The 22,980-nt window shown below is 38.4% G+C and overlaps 2 protein-coding genes across 2 annotated transcripts in view; one reads left to right on the top strand and one right to left on the bottom strand.

Moving 5' to 3' along the window:
* The window catches only part of MED12L (mediator complex subunit 12L), a 479,380-nt gene that overhangs the window by 188,660 nt on the left and 267,740 nt on the right, over positions 1–22,980 (top strand). The window lies entirely within an intron of this gene.
* On the bottom strand, positions 1,482–22,336 carry GPR87 (G protein-coupled receptor 87). Its single transcript, XM_075937733.2, has 3 exons — positions 21,921–22,336; positions 7,164–7,295; positions 1,482–2,600 (listed from the first exon to the last, which is right to left on the bottom strand). Exons 2-3 carry the CDS (start codon positions 7,195–7,197, stop codon positions 1,576–1,578), a joined length of 1,059 nt encoding a protein of 352 aa, XP_075793848.1. The 5' UTR covers positions 7,198–7,295; positions 21,921–22,336; the 3' UTR covers positions 1,482–1,575.

The following is a 22,980-nucleotide window of genomic DNA, read 5'->3' as shown; positions in this document are numbered from 1 at the left end:
GCGGTGGCAAAAGTTGCAGATGATACTGAACTGCTCAAGATAGTTGAGACCAAAGCAGACTGTGAAGAGCTTCAAAAAGATCTCATCTAACTAAGTGATTGGGCTACAAAATGGCAAATGAAATTTAATATTGATAAATGTGAAGTATTGCACGTTGGAAAAAATAATCCCAACTATATATACAATATGATGGGGACTAATTTAGCTACAATTACTCGAGAGAGATCTTGGAGTCATTGTGGATAGTTCTCTGAAAACATCCACTCAGTATGTAGCACAGTCAAAAAACCTAACCAACCAACCAAAAAAAAAAAATAGTATGTTAGTAAAACCATAAAAAGGAGATACAGGATAAAACAGAAAATATCTTATTGATTCCATATAAACCCTCCCCTTGAATACTACATACAGATGTGTTCCCCTCATCTCAAAAAAGAGATATTGGCATTGGAAAAGGTTTAGAAAAGAGCAACAAAAATGATTAGAGGCTTGGAAGGGGTCTCGTATGAAGAGCGGTTAAAAAGACTTGGAATTTTTAGCTTAGAAAAGAGGAGACTAAGGGGGATATGAGAGGTCTATATAATCATGATTGTTGTGGAAAAAGTGAATTAGGAAAAGTTATTCACTTATTTCCACAATATAAGAACTAGGGGTCATCAAACTAAATTAATAGGTAACAAGTTTAAACCAAACAAAAGGAAGTTTTTCTTCACTTAGCGCACAGTCAACCTGTGACACTCCTTGCTAGAGGATGCGGTGAAGGCTAGGACTTTAACAGGGTTCAAAAAAGAGCTAGATTGATTCATGGAGGTTAGGCCTATCAATGGCTATTAGCCAGGATGGGTGGGAATGGTGTCCCTAGCCCCTCTTTCTTTGGAGGTGGGTGACAGTGGAAGGATCATGTGAGGATTACCTGTTGTGTTCTCTCCCTCTGGAGCATCTGGTATCTGTCACTGTCAACAGACAGGATACTGGGCTGGATGGACCATTGGTCTGACCCAATATGGCCATTCTTACGTTCATTGTGCTGCCCACCCTTTTGCAACACCCTTTAATTGGGTTAGGATGAGATGCTGCCTTTAGTGTCTTGCTTGTTTCTACAGAGGAGGAGTGCTGAGTATATTCAATAAGAATAGAGGTTGACAAATTTTTTCTTTCCAGTTTTTAAGTGTGATAGTCAATAGAGCTAAACTTCAAGCCAAAAAAAAAAAAAAAATAATAATGCCTATGGGTTAATGGGACTGTTTTTGGTCATTAATATAAAGGTACATAAATTCTGTTGCACAAGTTGCTGAAGATTTCTGGTAGGCTAAAAAATTACATGTTGAATACTAGAGAATCTGTTATCTAGTCTTCCTAATAGCTATTTGTAATTTTTAAAAAATTACATTGCAAGTTGAAGTGAATAAAAATTAAATATTTGGTTATCACTGATATGCATATTCAGATTTTGTTGGCTAAGTATATGTTAAGCACACAGATAATCAAAAGAATTATTTTATTATTTACATGCTTTACAAATATATTCTTGCAAATGAACAAAAAGTCTCTCTGAGGATAATTTCATACATCCGTTTATTCGTGATATATGCGCACTTCTGATTTTCTGATGCTTTGAAGTGACCTGATACTTTCACTCCTGGTTCGCATATTTGATTTCTTGAATAGCCTTCGTGAAAATGATCTACACATGAAAAAGTAGATGATTGGATCCAGACACACATTGCATGCAGACAGGAAAAGTGTCATTTCCTTGCAGTAGTACAGAATTTTATGTGCTGAATCATCTAAAAATTCATCTATGTGGCTAAAAGTAAAAGGTATTCTACACAAATGATATGGAAGAAAGCATGTGAAAAATACAGCCACAACAACTCTTATACTTTGGTTGTGTTTTCGTTTTCTGCTTGATGAGCTAATAAATTGCTTGCTTGATTTGTATATGTACCTGGATATTGCAATGTAACATCCTATTAGTACTATAAGCACTACTACAAACATACAGGTATTGATATAAATTACTGCTTTATGCCATTTGACTCCCAAGGGAGTTTTAAGTTTTAAGCAGTCATCTATATTTTTCACTGTTGGATTCTGATTGGTAAGAATCAAATTTGGTAAAGCTAGAAAAGCCATAACAACCCAAACACATGCTGACAAAATCTTGGTGAAAGTAATACTGTACATTTTGGAATCCCCAAATGGCTTTACCACTTTCAGGTACCGGTCAATGCTAATAAGTCCAAGAAACACAATAGTTGTATACATGTTTGCATAAAACAAAACTGTGGAATATCGACATAGAAAAAAGTTGAAGCGCAGTGGTCCCAGTCTTGAGTCCTGAATTATTTTAAATGGAAATGTCAGTGTCATTAGAAGATCTGCAACCACAATGTTTTTGAGGTAAAAAATAAAGCTTGTTTTATTTCTGATGTGGAAAAAAATCCATACGGCTAGACCATTCAGCAAGATGCTTGCCAGGAATATGATGAGGTAAAGCACTGGCAAAACAATGGTTGTAAATTCATTTTGTGTGGAGTTCCCAAGTAGACTTGTTGTGTGATTAGTTGAAATACTGTTGTCTTGGCCCAGATGATCATCTATACAAATGATGGGAAGAAATAATGTAAGTGTGTTTTGATAATTGAACAAATGATTGCAGCAGCTGTTCTCCAAAGCTTGTCATATTATCATCACTGGCTGAGCCCAAATGATTCTCAGCTGAACCAGTTTAGAAAACCTGAGCTTATTTAATACAATAGCCTTTAATATTACACATTTTAAAATAAAAGCAGATAGCACTTGTCAGCCACAAAATAAAGCAGAATATTAAAAGCGTTGGCTTTTCTTTAGAGCTGGAACATGAGGACACTTCCATAATTTAATTAAGAGGACAAAATCAATGCATGTGGCTAAAACGGATCATTATAATACTCGTCTTTTTCTATAGAATCCTTCAGCATCTAAAGTATGTAACAACAAATCGTACATCTGTTACTGCATTATGGGGTGGGATCCCATAACACCCTCCTTATTAGTTCTAGATTTACTGTTTAAGAACCTGAAGGGTTAAGGGTGCTGCTCGGAAGGAGGGCTGTTGAGCTGGGCACAGAGTGCCCCACTGTCTTGTGAGGCTGGGGACAGGTGGAGCTCTGAAAGATCAGCTTTTAGCCAGGCTATCCATTTAAAAACAATGGTGGTGACATGCCTGCTCCCTCAAGCATGGAAGAAAGTATGGTGCTACAGTCTGAGCTATATTTAGGTATGAAACAAAAAACAGGACTATGTAGCACTTTAAAGACTAACAAGCTGGTTTATTAGGTGATGAGCTTTCGTGGGCCAGACCCACTTCTTCAGATCAAATAATGGAAGGAAATTGTCACAACCATATATACCAAAGGATATTAAAAAAATGAACACATATGAAAAGGACAAATCAAATTTCAGAACAATAGGGAGATGGGGAGAGGGGGTGAAGGTAAATGTCTGTGAGCTAATGATATTAGAGGTGATGATTGGGGAAGCTATCTTTGTAATGGGTAAAATAATTAATGTCTTTGTTTAAACTTAGGCGTAAAGTGTCGAATTTAAGCATGAATGACAGTTCAGAGGATTCTCTTTCAAGTGTGGTCTGAAAAGGTCTTTGAAGCAGGATACAGGTAATCAAGTCGTTGAGACAATGTCCTTTCTGGTTGAAATGGCAAGAAACTGTTTTTTCTTTGTGATCCTGTCTAATATCTGTTTTGTGGGCATTGCCACCAGAAAGGACATTGTCTTAATGACTTACCTCCCCTCCCATCTCCCTTCTGTTCTGAAATTTGATTTGTCCTTTTCATATGTGTTCATTTTTTTAATTGTATCCTTTGGTATATATGGTTGTGACAATTTCCTTCCATTATTTGATCTGAGGAAGTGGGTCTGGCCCACGAAAGCTCATCACCTAATAAACCATCTTGTTAGTCTTTAAAGTGCTACATAGTCCTATTTTTTGTTTCAGCTACACCAGACTAACACGGCTACATTCCTATCACTATTGAGGTATGGCAGACCTGCTACCAACATGGATAGGATTGTATTGAAACAGTTTTTAGAGTGGGGTGCTGAAAGCCGATGAACAAAACTGTATATAATGGAAACCACCTCAAGCTCCGGGGTTCTGCTGTACCAGCGCCACAGTACTGTTGGTGACTATTTTCCCTCTTGTAGGATTGAGTTCTAGGAGACTTGTCTAGGCCCTGAGGATACCTGTGTGAGCTGTTGAGATTGAGAGGTCTCTCCTCCCTGTCAAGTGCTCCCAGTTTTTCTCATGGGTATACTACATTTATTTACTTTTAATAGCAGGCTAAATGAAATATACTGAAAACATCACGGTTTGAACTAATCTACTGTGTATAAACTGAATGCATGGAGGGATTTCTAAACACAGCTTTTCTGATACTTCAAGCTTTCATCTCTTGTAGCAAAGCTACTATAGCAAATATTTTCCTAAGAATCACTTAGGAAAGCTTCCTTCATTGCCCTATTAACAAAAATCTTGACAGAATTCTCATATTTCTTATATAGTAATTGAACTTCTGTTACTCTTCAGATACTTTCTGAGGAAAATGTTCGTTCATATGAAGTCATTTGTTAAATTCTGCTGCAAAGTAAAAAAAAAAGTGGGATGCACACATGCCCACGAAACATTTTTTTATAATTTTGCATTGGTGTTTGTTCCCAATTCATAATTCCTGCCAAGGTCAATTTATTTGACCCTTCAGTTCATTTTTGTGGGGTAAATAAGTACACCGAGGCATGAGATGGAGAATATACTGTGTGCTATCTTTTAGGCTGAAAATATCCTTCTGTCCTCTGAGTCAAATGTGCTTGGTTGTAGGGTCACATGGAAGAAAGACGATGGCCCCTGCATGAACAGTAATGTGGGGTTTAAGTCTCAGTGGAATAATAAGCAGAAATTGGAGGATTTTAATGGGTACTTCAATTGGATAGGAGAGCCAGCCTTTTCTACCTTGCATCTTTGCCTTGTAAGGCTCGGCTAGGATAGTGTGAGAATGGGTGGTTTCTTTTGGCACAAGATACACATAAAGGTAGAATTTGTGGGTGGAATTATAGCTTGCCACCCATATAAAAAGCCTTGTGATTTAGTAGGTAAGCAAGCAAGGTATCTGGGTGGAATCACCCAGCCAACAGGTTTGTTCTTAGCCACAAGGGCTCTCTGCATACAGATACTGATGTGGTATCTTCCTGCCATTGTTTAATAAAATTGTGATCTGTTTTTGCTATTATATTATAATCAAACACTTCTGCATAGCACTTTAAATATCCAGAATACCACACTGGCATTTGTTAACCAAAACAGTACTTCTGTCAGATGAGGGGCATTATTATTTCTGTTTAACTGACAGCAGGAGATTGAGATACAGGGGGGTTAATTCTTTGTTGGGCTCATTGGAACAAAGTGTCCATAAACATAGGTTAGGAGAAAGGTCCATAAGTGTAGCACAATGGGCATACCGGGACCCCCACTCTATTAGAAAGACGATCTCTGTGCTATGGCTATTCCTGGCTGCTGGAGTAGTCCATAGGGTCATAAACAACTAGACACATGCCAAAGCAGCCACCCTATTCAGAGGCTGGCAAGTGGCTTTATGTCACTTCAGTTGCTTACCTACATCTGGTCTGAGAAAGCTAGAACCGAGAACTGGATTTAGAGTAGTGATGTGCCTGAGGCCAGACATAAACAAAGTGGCAGAGTGCAGTCTCTTTACCTGTCTATGCCTATTATTTTGACCAACAACAGGACATTTTAAAGAATCATAAAGTTGCTTTTCAGTTAAAAGATGGAAGGAAAATTAAATATTTGTAGGGACTGTACCTTTAAGACAAAGTATTTTGTGAGTCTAAAGATTAGGTTGTACAGTATTCCAAGTGAGAACATAAATGAATGGCATAGACCATAAGGAAAAGTGACAAAACTAATACTCTTTTTAGAGTACTTAGCAAACTAATTAAGATGGACAGAGGAATATTTGTATTAGGCTATGTCTAATCTATGATGTTTTCCGGAAGAGACAATGCAAATGAAGCGCAGATTAGCATTTTCTCGTGCTTCATTTGCATAATTTCTTCTGATGTGTTTTTTGCGCAAAAACAAGCAGTGTAGCCATTTCCTTTTTGTGCAAAAACCCCTTTTTGCGCAAGATCGTTATACATCCTTTTTTGAGTCATAACGATCTTGCGCAAAAGGGAGTTTTTGCACAAAAGAAAGTCACACTGCTTGTTTTTGCGCAACCCTCCTCTGCACAAAAACATATCAGAAGAGAGTATGCAAATGAAGCACGAAAAAATGCTAATCCGTGCTTCATTTGCATTACCTCTTCCAGCAAATATCATAGTGTAGACATAGCCATAGTTAATTAACATTAATAATTATGGACCAGGTTCCTGATTGACCTTAATTCACTTGGACTCTAAAGGGAACTGACTATTCAGCATTTCACAGGACTAGGTCATTTGTTTTGCAGTGCTGATATTATGGCTTATGTAGGTGTGTAAATATTTAGCTGACACAACCTGTGCAGGTGCAGTATAATCAGAATTTATCTCTTATATTTACCAGTACACTGGCAGTAAACTTTTGATCTTAATTATAGGTTATTGTTTGGCTCTTTTTCATAACAGAGCATTGTCTCTTATTTAAAATGAGTTATTCACCCAGAATTGGGAAGGTAAGAATTCTTTTTGGCCCTTATTAAATGGCTAAATACGATATTCAATTTACTTAATTCCACAAAGCACAAAATTATAGTGTTTGTGGCTTTTAATATTTTGCACATAAGCATTTGTGAATAAACATCTAACATCCATTTTTAACTATTAATAATTTAAATGACTGATTTCATCGGACTCCTAATAATTAAATGTTTCTTTTAAAAATAATGGCAAATTGTATTGTTTTAAAATTGCTCCTCCCTTGCACTTTTGTGGTGTATTAATCTAAATTGGAAGCCCATTGAGGAATTGTGGTGTAATACTGTATTTTGTTAGCCTTTTTTTATAGGGACTTCAAAAACATTTCTCTTGATAGTAACCATTTCTAAATTGGGAGTACTGTAAATTATTTCGTAAGTAATGCTAACTTTTCAGAATTCTTTTAAATGTACCTGGTATTTTCCAGTATGACAAATTGAACCCCATTATATTTGTTGCTGTTGACTTTCAACAGAAATGCTTCTCAGGAGACACACAGGATTTATGGGCATGGGACTCAGCCAGGGCTGTTCCAGCTGGAACTTCTGAAAAATATAGGAAATAAAAAGTAATTAATATAAGCAGAAGTTTTAATGCAACAGCAGCATCTCCAGCATTTCAGAAACAAAACTGAATAGTAAATACAGATGAGTCCAAACACTTCATAGGTATTCTTCCACTTAAGTATTCCCTAATTTTTTACTCTGGTTTTCCCTCGGTATTCCTAAGCACCTTTTAGAGTACTGTGCACCAGTATGGACTGGTGTTAGAAACATATGCTAATATACAAATGTAACTGCTTTACTTTGCTCATTCCGTTGTCCTAGCTGCTGAAATGCCTTTTATTGCACCTTTAACAATTTTATCTCTTCCTTATGAGTAGCCCTGGCAATTGACGACATCTCCCTTGATGAAGAATTTTTGATTTATGCCATCCCTTGTTGGATGATCACATGCTTAAGTCTATTCTCAAGTTTGGAATTCCTAGTGACGAATTTGAGCTGCTGCTCTTTATCGCTGGACCCTCTCGTTATTTTCTGTCTCAATATGTTAAGCTTTTATATACTCTGGATAAACTTGCAAGATATAAATGATTATACCTGAATAAAAGATTGGCTATATCTTGTGCTATGGAGAAAAATAGTTAAGATACTATACAATATACATTTTCTGTGTTTCAAATTAAAAAAAGTAATACACAGCCAGAATATTCATCTGTTGTTGGTGTTTTTATATATTAGATATATTTTATAGATATAAATACAGAATGTATGATGATGTTTTATCTTGACTTAATACATGGAGTTTGGTGGGGAGTTTTTTTGGAAATGTTAAATTCTTTGCTCATGAACTTGCCATCTGAATGGTCTGTTTTTATTGTGTAGTCATTTGGGAGGTCAGCCTTTAGAGAGAGCACAAAAATTTGGGCTCTGATAACATTTCTTGATACCTTAAATGACCACTCCTTGGAGCAGCTGGTTCTAGAATGCATAAGAGGAGAGGCAATTCTTGATTTATTCTTAAATGGACCACGGGATCTGATCCAAGAGGTAAATATAACTGGTCTGCTTGGAAATAGTGATAATAATGTAATAAAATTTAATATTCCAGTGGTGGGGAAAAGACCTCAGCAGCCCAACACTGTGGCATTTAATTTTAGAAATGGAAACTACACAAAAATGAGGGGATTAAATCAAAATTAAAAGTTAAATTGACAAAAGTAAAATCTCTGCAAGCTACATGGAAATTTTTCAAAGATACCATGTAGAGGACCAACTTAAATGTATACCTTAAAATAAAACCAACAAAAAAGTGCCACCGTGGCTTAACAACCAAGTTGGGGTAACAACCAAGTAACAGATAAAAAGACATCTTTTAAAAAGTGGAAGTCAAATCCTAGTGAGGAAAATAGAAAGGAGCATAAACTTTGTCAAATTAAGTGTAAAAATATAAGAAGATAAGCCAAAAAGGAGTTTGAAGCACAGCTAGCTAAAAACTCAAAAAGTAATAGTAAAATGTTTTTAAATATATCAGAAGTAGGAAGCCTGCTAAACAACCAGTGTGGCCCTTGGATGATGGAGATGTAAAGGAGCATTCAGAGATGATAAAGTCATTGTGGAGAAGCTAAATGAATTCTTTGCTTCAGTCTTCATGGCTGAGGATATGGGGGAGATTCCCAAACCTGAGCCATTCTTTTTAGGTGACAAATCTGAGGAATTGTCCCAGATTGAGGTGTTCTTAGAGGACATTTTGGAACAAATTGATAAACTTAACAATAACAGGTCACCGGGACCAGCTGACATTTACCTAAGAGTTCTGAAAGAACTCAAATGTGAAATTGCAGAACTATTAAGTGTGGTTTGTAACCTATTCTTTCAATCAGCTTCTGTACCTAATGACTGGAAGATAGCTAACATGATGCCAATATTTAAAAGGGGCCCTAGAGCTCATTCTGGCAATTACAGACCAGTAACTCTAATGGCAGTACCTGGCAAATTAGTAGAAACTAAATTGTCAGACACACAGACGAACATAATTTGTTTGGGGAAAGTCAGCGTGCTTTCTGTAAAGGGAAGTCATGCCTTACTAATATATTAGAGTTCTGGGGGGAGGGGTGGTTGGGTTAATAAACATCTGGACAAAGGGAATTCAGTGGATATAGTATACTTAGATTTCCAGAAAGCCTTTGACAAGGTTCCTCATCAAAGGCTCTTAAAGTAAGTTGTCATGGGATAAGAGGAAAGGTTCTTTTGTGGATTGATAAATGGTTAAAAGACAGGAAACAAAGGGTAGGAATAAATGGTAAGTTTTCAGAGTGGAGAGAGGTAACTAGTGGTATTCCCAAGGGCTCTGTCCTGGGACCAATCCTGTTCAATTGATTTATAAATGATCTAGAGAAGGGGGGTAAACTTTGAGGTGGCAAAATTTGCACGATACCAAATTGCTCAAGATAGTTGAGACCAAAGCAGACTGTGAAGAGCTTCAAAAAGATCTCATCAAACTAAGTGATTGGGCTACAAAATGGCAAATGAAATTTAATGTTGATAAATTTAAAGTATTGCATGTTGGAAAAAATAATCTCAACTCCACTTATAATATGATGGGGACTAATTTAGTTACAACTACCTGAGAGAGCTTTTGGAGTCATTGTGGATAGTTCTCTGAAAACATCCACTCAGTATGCAGCACAGTCACAACCATCCAACCAACCAAACAGAAACAACTATTACTAACCGTATGTGTCAGAAAGGTGGAGTTGATAAATGAGAACTGTAAGCTTATCTTTGAGAATTACAGGTCATCAAATGAAATTAGTATGCAGCAGATATAAAGCAAACAAAAGGAAATATTTCTTCACACAGTGCATAATCAACCTGTGGAACTCCTTGCCAGAGGTTGTTGTGAAGGCCAAGACTACAACAGCGTTTAAAAAAGAACTAAATAAGTTCATGGAGGATAGTCCATCAATGGCTATTAGCCAGGGCAGGGTTCATGTCCCTAGCTTCTGTTTGCAAGAAGCTGAGAGTGGCAACAGGATGGATCATCTGTTCTGTTGATTCCCTTTGAAGCATCTGGCATTCACCATTGTTGGAAGATAGGATACTGGGTTAGATGGATCTTGTGGTCTGATCCATATAGCCTAGCTCTTATCCTAGTGTACTTTCAAACCTCATTGCTTTAAAGCAGCCCATTTTACAGGAAATGTCATCCTTCTGATGATGTGAGAAGAAACATAATATTCCCAGAATTCACACACTTCCACATATTATTGCCCCTTTAGACTTGGAAATGAAGACTCTCTTCCTTGTAAAAAGGAAGAGCTGGAGCAGATGTTGATGGAAATGCTACAAGATATCATGTAGTTGGTGACTGACTTTATCAGCTTTCAGAACAGTCTCTTTTTTCATGTATATATTGTATTTCTGTGAAGGACAAAGTTGGTCTTCACTGTATTACCATAGTTTATTGCCAGTAACCTCAGCTTCAGTGAAAGTCCTTTCCTCCCTCCCCCAGCCAATTTCATTCCATTCAGGTATGTCAAATCTTTTATCTTATAAATATGTATACCTCTGCATATCTTATAAATATGTATACCCCTGCAATTCCATTGGTCCTTCATGCCTGGTCAGCTAAGGGTGCAGTAGAACTTGGACCTTTACTCAGTTAAAAATTTACATCATGATTTTTAGCATTTTTGTTGTTTGTCTCTGGTTGGTTGTGTGTGTGTTTAGTGTTGGTAAAATAAAACCTTGACAGTTTCAATAAATGTAGGTTAAGTACATATTGTTGCATAGATGGTGTAATCTTTTACTAGTAATGTTGATAGACTAGTTTATGTGCATGATTGACATAACCTCATACAAGAACTTAAATCATAGTTACAAAATATTACATAGGGATATATGGGCTTAGTTAATTGTGTTTCTAACTACCACATCTTTGAATTCCCTGACCTTTTTAGGAAATGTTGCAAATGGAACAGTTTTAGAAAATATGTGGTGGAAAATCGGGATCTGTAAATCTCATTGCTCTTTTTCTGAACTTTAATTCACTACTTTTTAATTTTATCTTACAACTTTTGTTTTCCCAGGTCTAGATTGCATATGTTGGGTCATAATTATTTTAAATGTAAAACGTGTTAACTACAGTATAACTTGATCGATGTATTGCATTTGACAATTATTCCAGTCATTACCATTCATATTGGTTGAAAAGTTTTAAGTATTAAGCCGTGGAAAAAAGAGATTGAATATTACATTTATCATTGGTTGGCTGCATGCATGTTCATTTGTTTACCTAAGAGAACCTATTCTTTACAAGCTACTTAATGTTAAATATTAATACACAATATTTTTTAAAAGAAAACAATATAAGTTGCAATGTAATACAGCATATTTGTTCACATTACTTTTACAAGCACCCCTGTTCCACTCCTGTGCTTCACTACTGGAACCAACTCTCAATGCTTCCTTTGTTTATTTCTTCCCCTCCCATTCCTGTCCCTTTTTCTATGCTCGGAATGATCTCCAGTCCATTAACCAGGCCACTCTACCCTCCCCACCTCTGCTCAGGTTCTTCATGAAAATACATGTCTTACATGTTGTCTATAACAAAGCTTAATTTTCATTTAAAGGAAAAGACAGAAAGCTGTAATGGGATGTTCATGCAACATAACTGAGTAACCATCTGGTCTTATTTCTGTAACCCTTGCACTTCCTCTCTGCTTGCCACTCTTGCTTGTTATGTTTGCTAGCTGTGTAATGCCCAAAATGGATCATTAGAGACCACGTTTTTGTATTTTTACTGTTACGGGATTAGCACACTTTTGAGAGCTGTAGAAATTAGAGAAAGCATTCCAATTACTCTGTTCAAATAGGAGCCAAGTATAACAAACACGCTGTGTGATATTTTGCCAGGTAATGTTTGTAGCTATCATTTGTTAAGAGGTCGAGAAAAATCGAATGCCAAAGTTTCAGGGCAAATGATTGCACATGGGAAACTGAAAGGCTGGGGGCAAGATTTGTGGAGGTTTTTTTAAATATATCTAAAAATGATAGAGATACTAGAGCAGGTGTCTGCGATCTACTGCATGTGTGCCACTTAAGGTACGCAAGCTGATTTTCAGTGGCATATGGGAGGGAGCTCAGCCCCACTTCCCACATGCAGCTGCTGGAGAGCGCTCCCTTCTCCCTGCAGCAGGTTAGGCTACAGTTGGAGGAAGTAGCGCTGGGGCTGAGGCTCCTCAGAGGCAACTTGGCCAGGACCAGAGGTGCTGCTGCCATGGCCATGCAGTCAGGGACTGGCCCCGAAGGCTGAATGCGCCACTGCTGTGGCCACGTGGTCCAGAGATGGCCCAGAATCATACGGCAGTTACAGCTGGGGCCTCTGGGGCTGGTTCCAGACCGTGGGTTGCGGCAGTGGGGGTTCTGGGGCTGGCCCTGGACTATGTGGGCCCTGGCAGCAGCAGTGGGGCCTCCCTTAAAGATGGCCCAGGACAGTGTGGCCATAGTCATTACTGCAATGGGGCGCAAAGCCAGGTAAGGTCCACCCTCATGCCCAGACCCTTCCACACTCCAGTTTCCTCACTCCCCTCCCCCTGCCAAGACTCCACACTCCAAGCTTGCTCTGATACCCTTCCTTGTTCCTGCACTCTTCGTCTTGGCTGAACACCCTGCCCTGCTCTTGCCCCTTCCTCCCTGGCTTGACCAGACACTCCCACCCTGTTCCTGCATCCCCGTTGCTGCTGCACCCTCTGCTGGCTACACACTGCACATTTCCTTGCTCCTGCTCCCTCCACCTGGCCAGACACCCTCCTCCCAACCTGCTTCTGTACTCTACCTCCCACCCAGACCTCACATCCTCTCCCTCTTCTGCAACCTCCTTCCCTCCCTCCCAGATCCTGCACTCCATCCCTGTCCTGCTTGCTGGCAGCCCTTTCTCTCACACTGTACCCTTCATTTTTGTCCCTACACCAGAGTCTAAGGAGGTCCATAAAATCCACTAACTCCAGAACCCCAGAAAAGTAAACCTGGTCTATGGGAAGCCCTGAGCCTCCGTTCCCCTCTTCCCTTCCCCTCAACCTGTGAGACTGGGGCACTAGAGAAGAGAGGTGTCTCAGCTGGGGGCCACATCAGTGAGGGTTGGGGGGTTTTGGAGGAGGTTTTTTTGCATCTCGCTTGTGTGGTCCCAAACTGATTTTTCAGGTTTACATTGAACCAGATGGGCCACAGGCCAAAAAGTTTGAGAACCGCTGGGCTAGATGGACCTTTGGTCTGATACAGTAAGGCCATTGTTATGTTCTTATGTAATCAGCAGTGCAAAGGGCAAGAGAAGCTTACCCAGGGTGTATTATTTCATGTATTTTCTCTCTGAAGTACAGTTTCATTAGAACGTAGTGGCAGTCTCCTTAGCTATGCCTAGAAGTAGGAACCATTTTCTCATGCACAGAAAATGTCTTGCGCATTTCTGTATTCTGTGCAAAATATCCTGTTTGGTCTCCTAGTTCCTCCTTGGACTTACCCTCAACCCTGATCTCATCTCTTCTTAAGATCCTCCAACACCGCACTTCATCACTCAACCAGAGAGCAGTAGAACTTCCTCAAAAACTGGTCTAATCTCAGAACAGCTTTCCTAAACTCTCTTCAATCCCATCTCACCCACCACCTGTTCTCACCGGCTCTGAGTTCACGAAAGTATTCTCGTAACATTAGGAAATACTCAGCGAAGTTCTGATGTCAAAGGGCAGACTTGAGGCACATAGCCCAAGGTACTAAAAGAAGCTTACACTGTACATTTTCCAGGCTGCATTATTTCATTGTGGATAAAAAACTTTCACTGTCCCTCTAGAACATATTGACATTGTCCATCTAGAACAGGAATCAGCAACCTGTCAGAGGTGGAGTGACGAGATTTGACTTATTCACCTCTGTATACAGGTCCAAACACCGATGATACTTTTTAAACTCAATGATAGTCCTGCTTACAGCGTCTTCATTAATAAAGAAATCTGCAGATCTTACCTTATAGTGCAGAGGTTGGCAATCTTTCAGAAATGGCATACCAAGATTTAACTTATTCACAGATCTGTGTGCTGGGGGGGGGAGGCTAGGGCAGGCTGGGTATGGTGACCATTTTTTCTGAACCCATTGTGGCTTGGGAGAACAGTTTAATTTAAATTATTAAACAGATTAAATGTTTTTACTTTCTCATGTTATTTTATCAAACTTCATTTAAAATGAAGTAAAATATTATGTCCAGCACAAAAGGTTTCCATGTTTTCTTTCTTTATGGTATGGCTGGGGAACCTTTTTTGGGTCGGGGGACACTGCCCCAAAGAATCAGTTGGGGACCAAACAAGTGAAAAGCAAAAAAACTCCTCCAAAAACTCCCAACCCTCACCGATGTGGCCCCCAACTGAGACACACAATTCTTCTGGCACTCCAGCCCCATGGGACGAGGGAGAAGGACAGGGAGGACTGAGGTTCAGGGCCTCCCATAGGCCAGATTTACTTTTCTGGGGTTCTGGAGTTAGTGCATTTTGGGGACCCCCCCTTAGACTCTAGGGTGGGAACAAAAATGAGGGGTTCAGTGTGTGGGACAGAGCTGCCAGTGAGTAGGACAGGGATGGGGATGTTGGTGGAAGTGGGGCATGTGTGCGCGAGGTCTGGGTATGAGGGGTTGGGGTAGGTACTTACTTGCTTTTGCCCTTGTAGCCTATAGCACTTCTGGTTTAGACCTGGCCTGAGAATGAAGGAGTTATAACTGGATCCTGCTGAGCCTAACAGAGGCTAGATGTAGAGAATAATTTGGGCCTCTCTAGAGTAATTTTAAGGTGCCTACCTTGCTGTTGTTCAGCGCCTGGTATCTAGCAGCCCTCAGCCAGAGCTACAGTAGGTGTGCTTTGACCACATGAAATGCTGTACATACTGTGCCTTAAAGGCATTCTGTGGCTTGCGTCTGGGATACCTAGGAGACTGCCTGAAGTTCTAGAATGGAGAGCATGGTTAACAACTGTGCTCCTCTGGCATAATGGAACTGACCATTAAGGGTAAAGCTTGTATCCGGGGGAGACAAAGCTATCTTAAGGGCTGCGCCAAGATTCAGGAGGCTTACTCCATGAGAACTAAAAACCATCATTAACCACACATTCCATTTCAGCTGTTAGGTGCATTTCATTTACCTGCCTTCTCTAACGTAACTACATAGCAATGTGTATATTTAAGAAAAAAGAAATCCCCCCCTCCCATATACTCTACCAAACCAAGGCATTTCACTGTATGTGTTTCTTCCCTTGAGGAGGGAATGAGAGAACAAATGCATGAGATGTGCATTAAGCAATGCCGAACTAATGCAGGGGTTCTCAAACTTTGTGATATCACGACCCTCCGGGGAATCGGGATCCACAGTTTGAGAAATGAGGCACTAATGAAAGACACTCAGATGTGACAGTGATGAATGTGGTATTAGAACACACACATAGATGAGATTGATATATGGGCAAAGTGCTTCTATTGTGAACATACCTCATACTGGTAACTGCACTTTTGCTGGTATAACTTATTGCAAGTCCTTCAAGTGAAATCAGGTATGGCAGTGTAAGTACTCTTATACCAACATAATTGCATAGACAATGTGGCTTTTACTGGCTTAGCTAAGTCAACAAACACTCAAACATAGCTATGCTGGCAAATGGTTCTTCTTAGACCTGCTTTTAGTGTCAGATTGTGCTCTCATCTATGCTGGTTTAAATTCAGAGTCATATAATTGATACTTCTAGCTTTACACTTATAGCTGAGTAAAGTTTGGCTCTTTCTACATGACACTCCTCAAGTCCATTGTGGACAAAGGCTTCACTGCAGAGCAGCAAAAAGCTAATACTGTATGCAAGTGAAATTTCAAAAACTGGTAATTGGACTGTTATAAACCAGGAAGTTATAGGAGGCAAAAAAGGGTTTAGACACAAGATACCTATGTCTTTAAAAGTGAAGTGAGGATAGAAGCTTTTGGAAGATGTTTTTGTTATTTAGAACCTTTTTTTATCTTGAGTGTACTGATTAAATGGAGCAGTGCTGGAACCAGATGAGGATGGCAGTTGGGAAAGGATACAATACAGAGAACTTTTTTCGGTAAGTTCTATGTTGAATTGTGAGATGAGTTAGTCACCCAAAGTTTCTAAGTGTAAAATATGTATATCCGCTTCACAAAGCTTGGATAAAATACTGTACCTCAAATTCTCATATTCACTGTTAATACTGCCAGAGCTTGCATAACAGTGTTTTGAACAGTCAGACAAAAGAACTGTGCTATTTTATATGAATGATTTTCTTTCAGCCTAGTACTGAGTTCAGTGTGCCTGGAGATGTGTACAGCAACATGAACGAACAAAGGTATATGTCCTTAGGGCATATGTTTTCCCAGATTAAATTTTATTTTTTATGGGAACCAATTTTTTTTATAAAGCTATGTTGATAACACTTCTGCCATCCCTAAACCTTAGGTTCTTTCAAACTTCGAATCTATTCTTATGAAATATCAGTTTTTCTTTTGTATAATATTAATAATTTAGTAAGAGCTTATTTAAACCTCCAAGTAGCTGAAGGCACTGCTTCTTGAGATACAGTGCTTTCCTCTGGTCAATTTGGGAAATGGGGTAATGTTTGCTAGTTACATGTGTTTACAAGTCCTCTTTCCTTAACTTCTTGTTTTGCTCTCTACTGTTATTGTTGACTAATATACTTCAAAATGTTCTCATTCAGATGTTAACTTTAACTTTCTATATTGATTTCTTTGCTGCTGTAGTTTACCTATTGTTTTTTGCTAGGGATCAATTTTTTTTCAAAATATCTTTTCCTTCTCTCTCTCTTGTCTCTTGATATGTTCTTTAGACAACTTCTAAACATTTTCCTTCAGGAGCATATTATGTTTTATGCAGAGCATGTGCGTAGTCCAATAAAGCGGTGTTTTTGTAACCATTGATTTAATACCTTTTGTGTACAAGTAAACCACACACCTAGTGTGGTTACTGAGCAATGCAAGTGGTACCTAGATCACGGCAACAGTTAAGATCAAGAGACCTTTACAGCATGGGCTGGGAGCCAGCTGGCTTTTAGCTCAGAGGACAGAGGCTCTTATACTCCGCTCCCGAGGTCCCAGGTCAAATCTGCCTGGTGGCGGTTACATATACACTGTTGGTGATTTTATCTTTCTCCTGAAACATGCATAATGGCTTGATGGTGTGTTGATGAAATATTTTTTGGTGTTTTGGTGTGCTGGCCGTATTTCATGGTCACAGAGTGAAGTGGAAATAGCTACTGCATGTTCAGTGTGCGTGTTGGTGTTTTGTGTTGTCCCATACTTGCTCCAGACTCAATGTTTTAATCTGCTCTAAGCAGAGGATATTGTGTTTAAAAAAAGGGCAAAATTATAAGAGATGCAGTGCTAAACATAGCCTTTTTTTGGCTTTGTGTGTTAGAACAAATCAATTCGAGAATCACCCGCAGGCATAGCCTGCTATTCCATTGTGCGGTTGACAGGTTTTTTTCCTAGGGAGGACAGAGGAGTTCAGTTGAATGGTGTCAGGCTTTGGGATGTCGCTGTGCAACTCCTCCTGCATCTGTCAGCCCCTTATTAGCTCATGGATATGCTTTCATTCCTATTGTAGCCTGAGCACAGAAAATAAACACTATGTAATAGCCTCTCCTGTCTTCCTGTCTTTAGTCATTTCTGCAGGTAATGATGCAGCCTCACAAAGAGCCTTCTTAGAATCTATGTTGAGAATCTCTCATATAAAGGATGCAACTTTCATACTTTTTCTCAGCAAAACCATTTCTGACTGATTAAATTGTCCCCTTAAATTCTCTTGCTTCCTCGTTCATGCTTTTTCCCTCTCTCATCAGTAACGTCTAATGCTTATTCAGCACCTTTTCTATTGCTTTGTTGTTTATTCAAAAGGGGAAGGAAACGACCTTTTTTGACAGTGTCTTTCTGTCTTAGGGTTTTGTCCTGGAGTCTTTCACATTAGTAACTCATTTAGTTTTCTTATCTCGGAACCCCTCTTTTCATTCCATTGCAGTTTGTTTTGGTGACCACATCTCTTTTCATAGTTTCAAAATCCACTTTTAAGCAGATGATTCCCCAAAAAACTTCATCTCCTCTGACCTCCCCCTTTGCTCAGTTTTGCACTTCCTTTTGTTTCTGATAGCTTTTGTATGTTCCGCCACCAACTTAATGGCAAAAGTTTAACTTCTTCCATCACATAGCCCCTTCCTTGCCTCTATCCTTTCCTCTTTCCCTTTCTTCTGCATCACTGTTGGTGTTTCATTATCCTCCTCTTTACCCAGTTTGATCCTCTTTGTTCCTATCTCTCATCTTCTCTCCTCATATCCAGTCTGTTGCCAAAACATACAAGTTTTAAATCCACCCTTTTCTTGACTATGCCTTGGACATCTACCTCCTTCTCTCAGACCTTACTCTTTTTGATCTGTCTACAACATGACTGAAAGAAAAAGCTGCCTTGTTTGGTGCTTGGACCATGTAATATCCCTATTTTAATTTATTTTATTAGCTTCCCTTTGTCCTCTGCATCAAGTTGACATTTCTAGTTCTTCCTGGCAAGGCTCTTTACAACACCTCACTTTGCATACATCTCTGTGTAATCTTTTCATCCTCTTCACTTTGACCAAGCCTCTCTCTTAACTACTCCCTTGACATTCTCTTCATATGCTTGTCTTTTATGCTCTCCTCCATGTTGTTCCTTGGTGGGGAGCAATCTCATGCCAAGCTACTTCACTGTCATCAAGCAGAACCTTCTTTTAAATACATATAATCTGTATTCCATTTAAGTGATCTTTCAAAGTTATTCGGAAGTAATAATTATTACATACAAAATACATTAAATCATTATTGATATTGGAGAATTGAGCATGCGAAAGTTAGAAAATATTAGGTTTATGGTTGCACAGGCAACATTACTTTGGCTTCTTGTGCACCCTCCTGTGCACTGAATTTGGCTGGGATCTTGTGGAAAAAATAGTATATGAGCATGTAATTAAAGATTGTATCCTAGTGCATATACCCAACGGGTCTGAGTTAAGGTTTCATGGCATTCTTAATACTGACTTTTCCTGAAATTTTATTTAAAGAGGGAAAAATAAATTCTGTGTGTTTGCAATACTTTATATTTCAACCATATCTGAATGAATTTCATGGAAGAAAGAAAAGATACTTCTCGAACTCAAAAGCTTGCTCTGGCAGTATTTCAAAGGCACATTATCAACAATGTGGGAGGGAGAAAGAGGCAGGTTGAATATTTTAAGACAAGGTTGCAAGAATATTTTATAATGGAGGGTGCTTGACAACTAAAGTATAGGATTCTCTGCCTTCACTATCAGCAGTTGGACTTATATTCCATTTAACCCAGTTGCTTTCTGAGAAAACAATGTGTTTGAAGCTGATGTGGAGGACTTTAAAGAGGCACTTCATGTCCTTTCTTTGTAGCACAGAAACATCATTAGCACCTCTTCTTCAATTTACTAGATTATTTATTTAATTATACTTTATTAGATTATAAATCTTACATCACAGCCTCCAATACTACTCTCTTGGCTGACTTAAATTACTGTTTATTCTGGTCAACCAAATAAATTTAAACTTATAAATGACTTAACAGGGAGCTCTCCTCACAAAAAGAGATCAAACAACCTTGGGATGTCCAATAACAGAAAGGAAATTCCCCCATACCAGTTAATTGGGTAGTTTTACTAAAGTATATTTTGGGAAGCAGTAGAGTCCACTTGTCCTTCTATTCAGCAGATGCTTATATTTAGCAAACCAGATGCTTAACAGGACAAAAATCTCAGACTAAACATATTTGACACACTTGCTTCACCTTTCTGGTGTCTACTCCCTGTGCAATTTAAAGGAATGCAGGGTTCAGTGTTGCATCATCTCCAAAATGACTTCCCACGTGAGTTGTTCATGTAGTAACAATGCAGTCTAGGCTGTTCCAAAGCCCAGAGTGCCTGAGGACCTTTGGTGCTCGGAACAGCTCAGACATGATCGCGTGCTAGTGCATGAATGGTTGACTTGTGCAGGTGAACCACCTGGACCCAGGGTTCTCTCCTCTCCCTACCCTTCAGGAAGACACTAGCAGTTAGGGACTGGGGACTAGGAATGAGATGGCAAAATTGTAATGTGAAAGGAAACTGGAAGAAATGGAGGAGGAGGAAGGAAGACAAAAATGGCCATGGGAGGAGCAGGAAGTGCAACACTTGTGACAATCAGTTTTTCTCCCACACCCATAAGACGAAAATATTCCTTCTGTTTCTGAAACCCATTTACACACTGCAAACAAACTCCCCACTCTAGCCTATCTCATCTCCTCTATTTGCAAACACCTATCACCTCTGATCGCCTCTTACTCTTTGTAGGACCCAAGCCACATCCTCAAACCTATGTAGGACAAGCCTCCTGTCTCTCAAACAGATCAATCGCCACCTGAAATATCTAAGGCGTATCCTCAGCATCAGAGTAAGCAATGAGAGGAGTGAGAGCAAATCTCATTTACAATTAAATTAAAAAAAAGAATTAAAGGCTTTTGTGAGGTGACTTATTTCTCTCTGAAAGAGTAAATAATATCAGGAAACACTTGCTTGAATCCTAATTTCAGAGCGGTACCGGCCTAGTCTCCATATAATCTGACTGCTACAATTTCTTTTGAGGGCTGACTATGTGTTCTCTGATTGTCATTTGTAATAAAAGTCCATGTAGACATTGTTTTAAAGCAAATTGCAAAATCTCCAAATACCACCTGATTTAAAAAAAAAAAGCAAACAAACCCCTTTTTCTAATAAAAGCAAATGTGTAACGCAGGAAGAGGTTATAGTCTACTACAGTACATTTGACGTAATACGTAACACGCATCCTTTTTAACAATACAGAAATTATAGTCTCTCTCTTACTTGGAGTCCTTGGAATCTTAGAATAATTATTCAAGTGGTAGAATAATTATTAAGTGAGAGAGGTTTTTTAAAAGTGTCATAGATTGACATAGACTTGCCTCCTGAATTTAGAAGTACAGCTCATACTGTTGCTAAGTTGTTTAATAACTATGTGATTCTTCCAAATGACTCTTAAAGCTAACAAGTTCTAACATGATTTCAGAAGATTAAGAAGGAAGGGAGCTCTTATTCTTCATATTCTAATTAACAGACTGCAAATATATTTTCCTCTTTTTTTGAAAGAGGTGAAAAGAATTGAACATAAACCTTTTCTAACTAATTTGAAATGTATGGAATTTTTTTTCAATATTAGCTAGTCTACCTTTAAGAAATGGCATTTTAGTGAGACTTTGAGCTCCTGTACTTGCATAAGTATTGTACGGGAAACAATTCAATATATTATTGGTCTTTTAAACTCTTGGAAATAGAAAATACAATTCGTTTTCATGACATTTTGAATGGATTGAAGATTAGTGAAATCTCATATCTGGCTGCAACTGTAAGACTTCACATTTAATGTGATGTCTAATTTATCATTCAAAACATTTTTAACTAGTGACATTTTAAGTTTTCTACTTATTTAAGAGTGGTAAAACAGGGTGATGTTTATATATTTAAGCATGTAACGAATACTCTATTAAACCTTTTTGACAGAACTAGAGAATGACTTACCTGTCGTCATTATTGTGCTCTGTTTGTCTCTTTGCTGCGTCTTCAGAATGCATTAAGCTCCTCAAAAATCCATCTTGAAACTAAAACAGGCATAAAACTATTTCTTGCAAAAAGGTAGTAATAGAAATCATTTCTGGATATTAGCTTTTTTTCATTTAAAGTGATTCTGCAACCTTCAGATTGCTTTTTATGACATCTGATCAGAGTCAAAATTCCCCGTGCCGGGAACAACTGAAGCAACTTGCTTTCTTATTCCTGGGAGTGACTCACATGGCAGTGTAGGTAAGATCTGCAAACTTCCTGAGTCTAAAGAAGCAGACAGTGATTCACCTGGAACAGTGGTTTACTGTCTTTAAAGCCAGAAACATTCAAGCTGGGTATCTGTGAAGAGGCTGAAAGCATGTTTTACATACTATATAACCATACCTATGTGTTTCAGTTATTCTTTTAGTATGTATATGAATTTAATTGACACTTAAAAATTTTGTGTTGGACATATATAAATCTGTCTTCTGTTGGTCATAACCATGATGTTACTTGTTAATTTCTTTGATTCTGTCTATATTTAGATATCATTAATGTTATAATTTGATCAGATATTTTGTTCTATGTGATGAGTAGAATCAAAATGTTATATACAGATTTTAACTAAGAAAGTTACTTAAATTAGTAAGTAACTAAAAAATAATTAGTCCATACTAATTACAATAAGAGCATTATTGCATTGCTACAAACAAGGGTCCAGGAACATAGATAAATCTTTGCTTAAATTAAGAGTGAAGTTAATGGCTATTGTTTATTAAGAGAGTTGGAGAAAGGTAACTTCATTTTAAACCAGGAGAAGAAGGTGGTTCTTTCTCCATTTATCCAGTCCCTGGTGAGATCATCTAAAAACACTACCTTTTATTAGAACTCCCCTGCAATGATTACCAAGCCAAAACTGCTTCTGGAGCGCATTTGATCCCTTGTGAGTTCTTCCCTGTCTTGTGTGTGTGTGTGTATGTGTGTGTGTATATATATATATATATATATATATATATATATATATATATATATATTG

The sequence above is a fragment of the Pelodiscus sinensis genome, chromosome 10 (assembly GCF_052426305.1).
Source record: "Pelodiscus sinensis isolate ZL-2025 chromosome 10, ASM5242630v1, whole genome shotgun sequence".
Taxonomy (NCBI): Eukaryota; Metazoa; Chordata; order Testudines; family Trionychidae; genus Pelodiscus; species Pelodiscus sinensis.
This window is presented reverse-complemented; position numbering and strand designations above follow the sequence as displayed.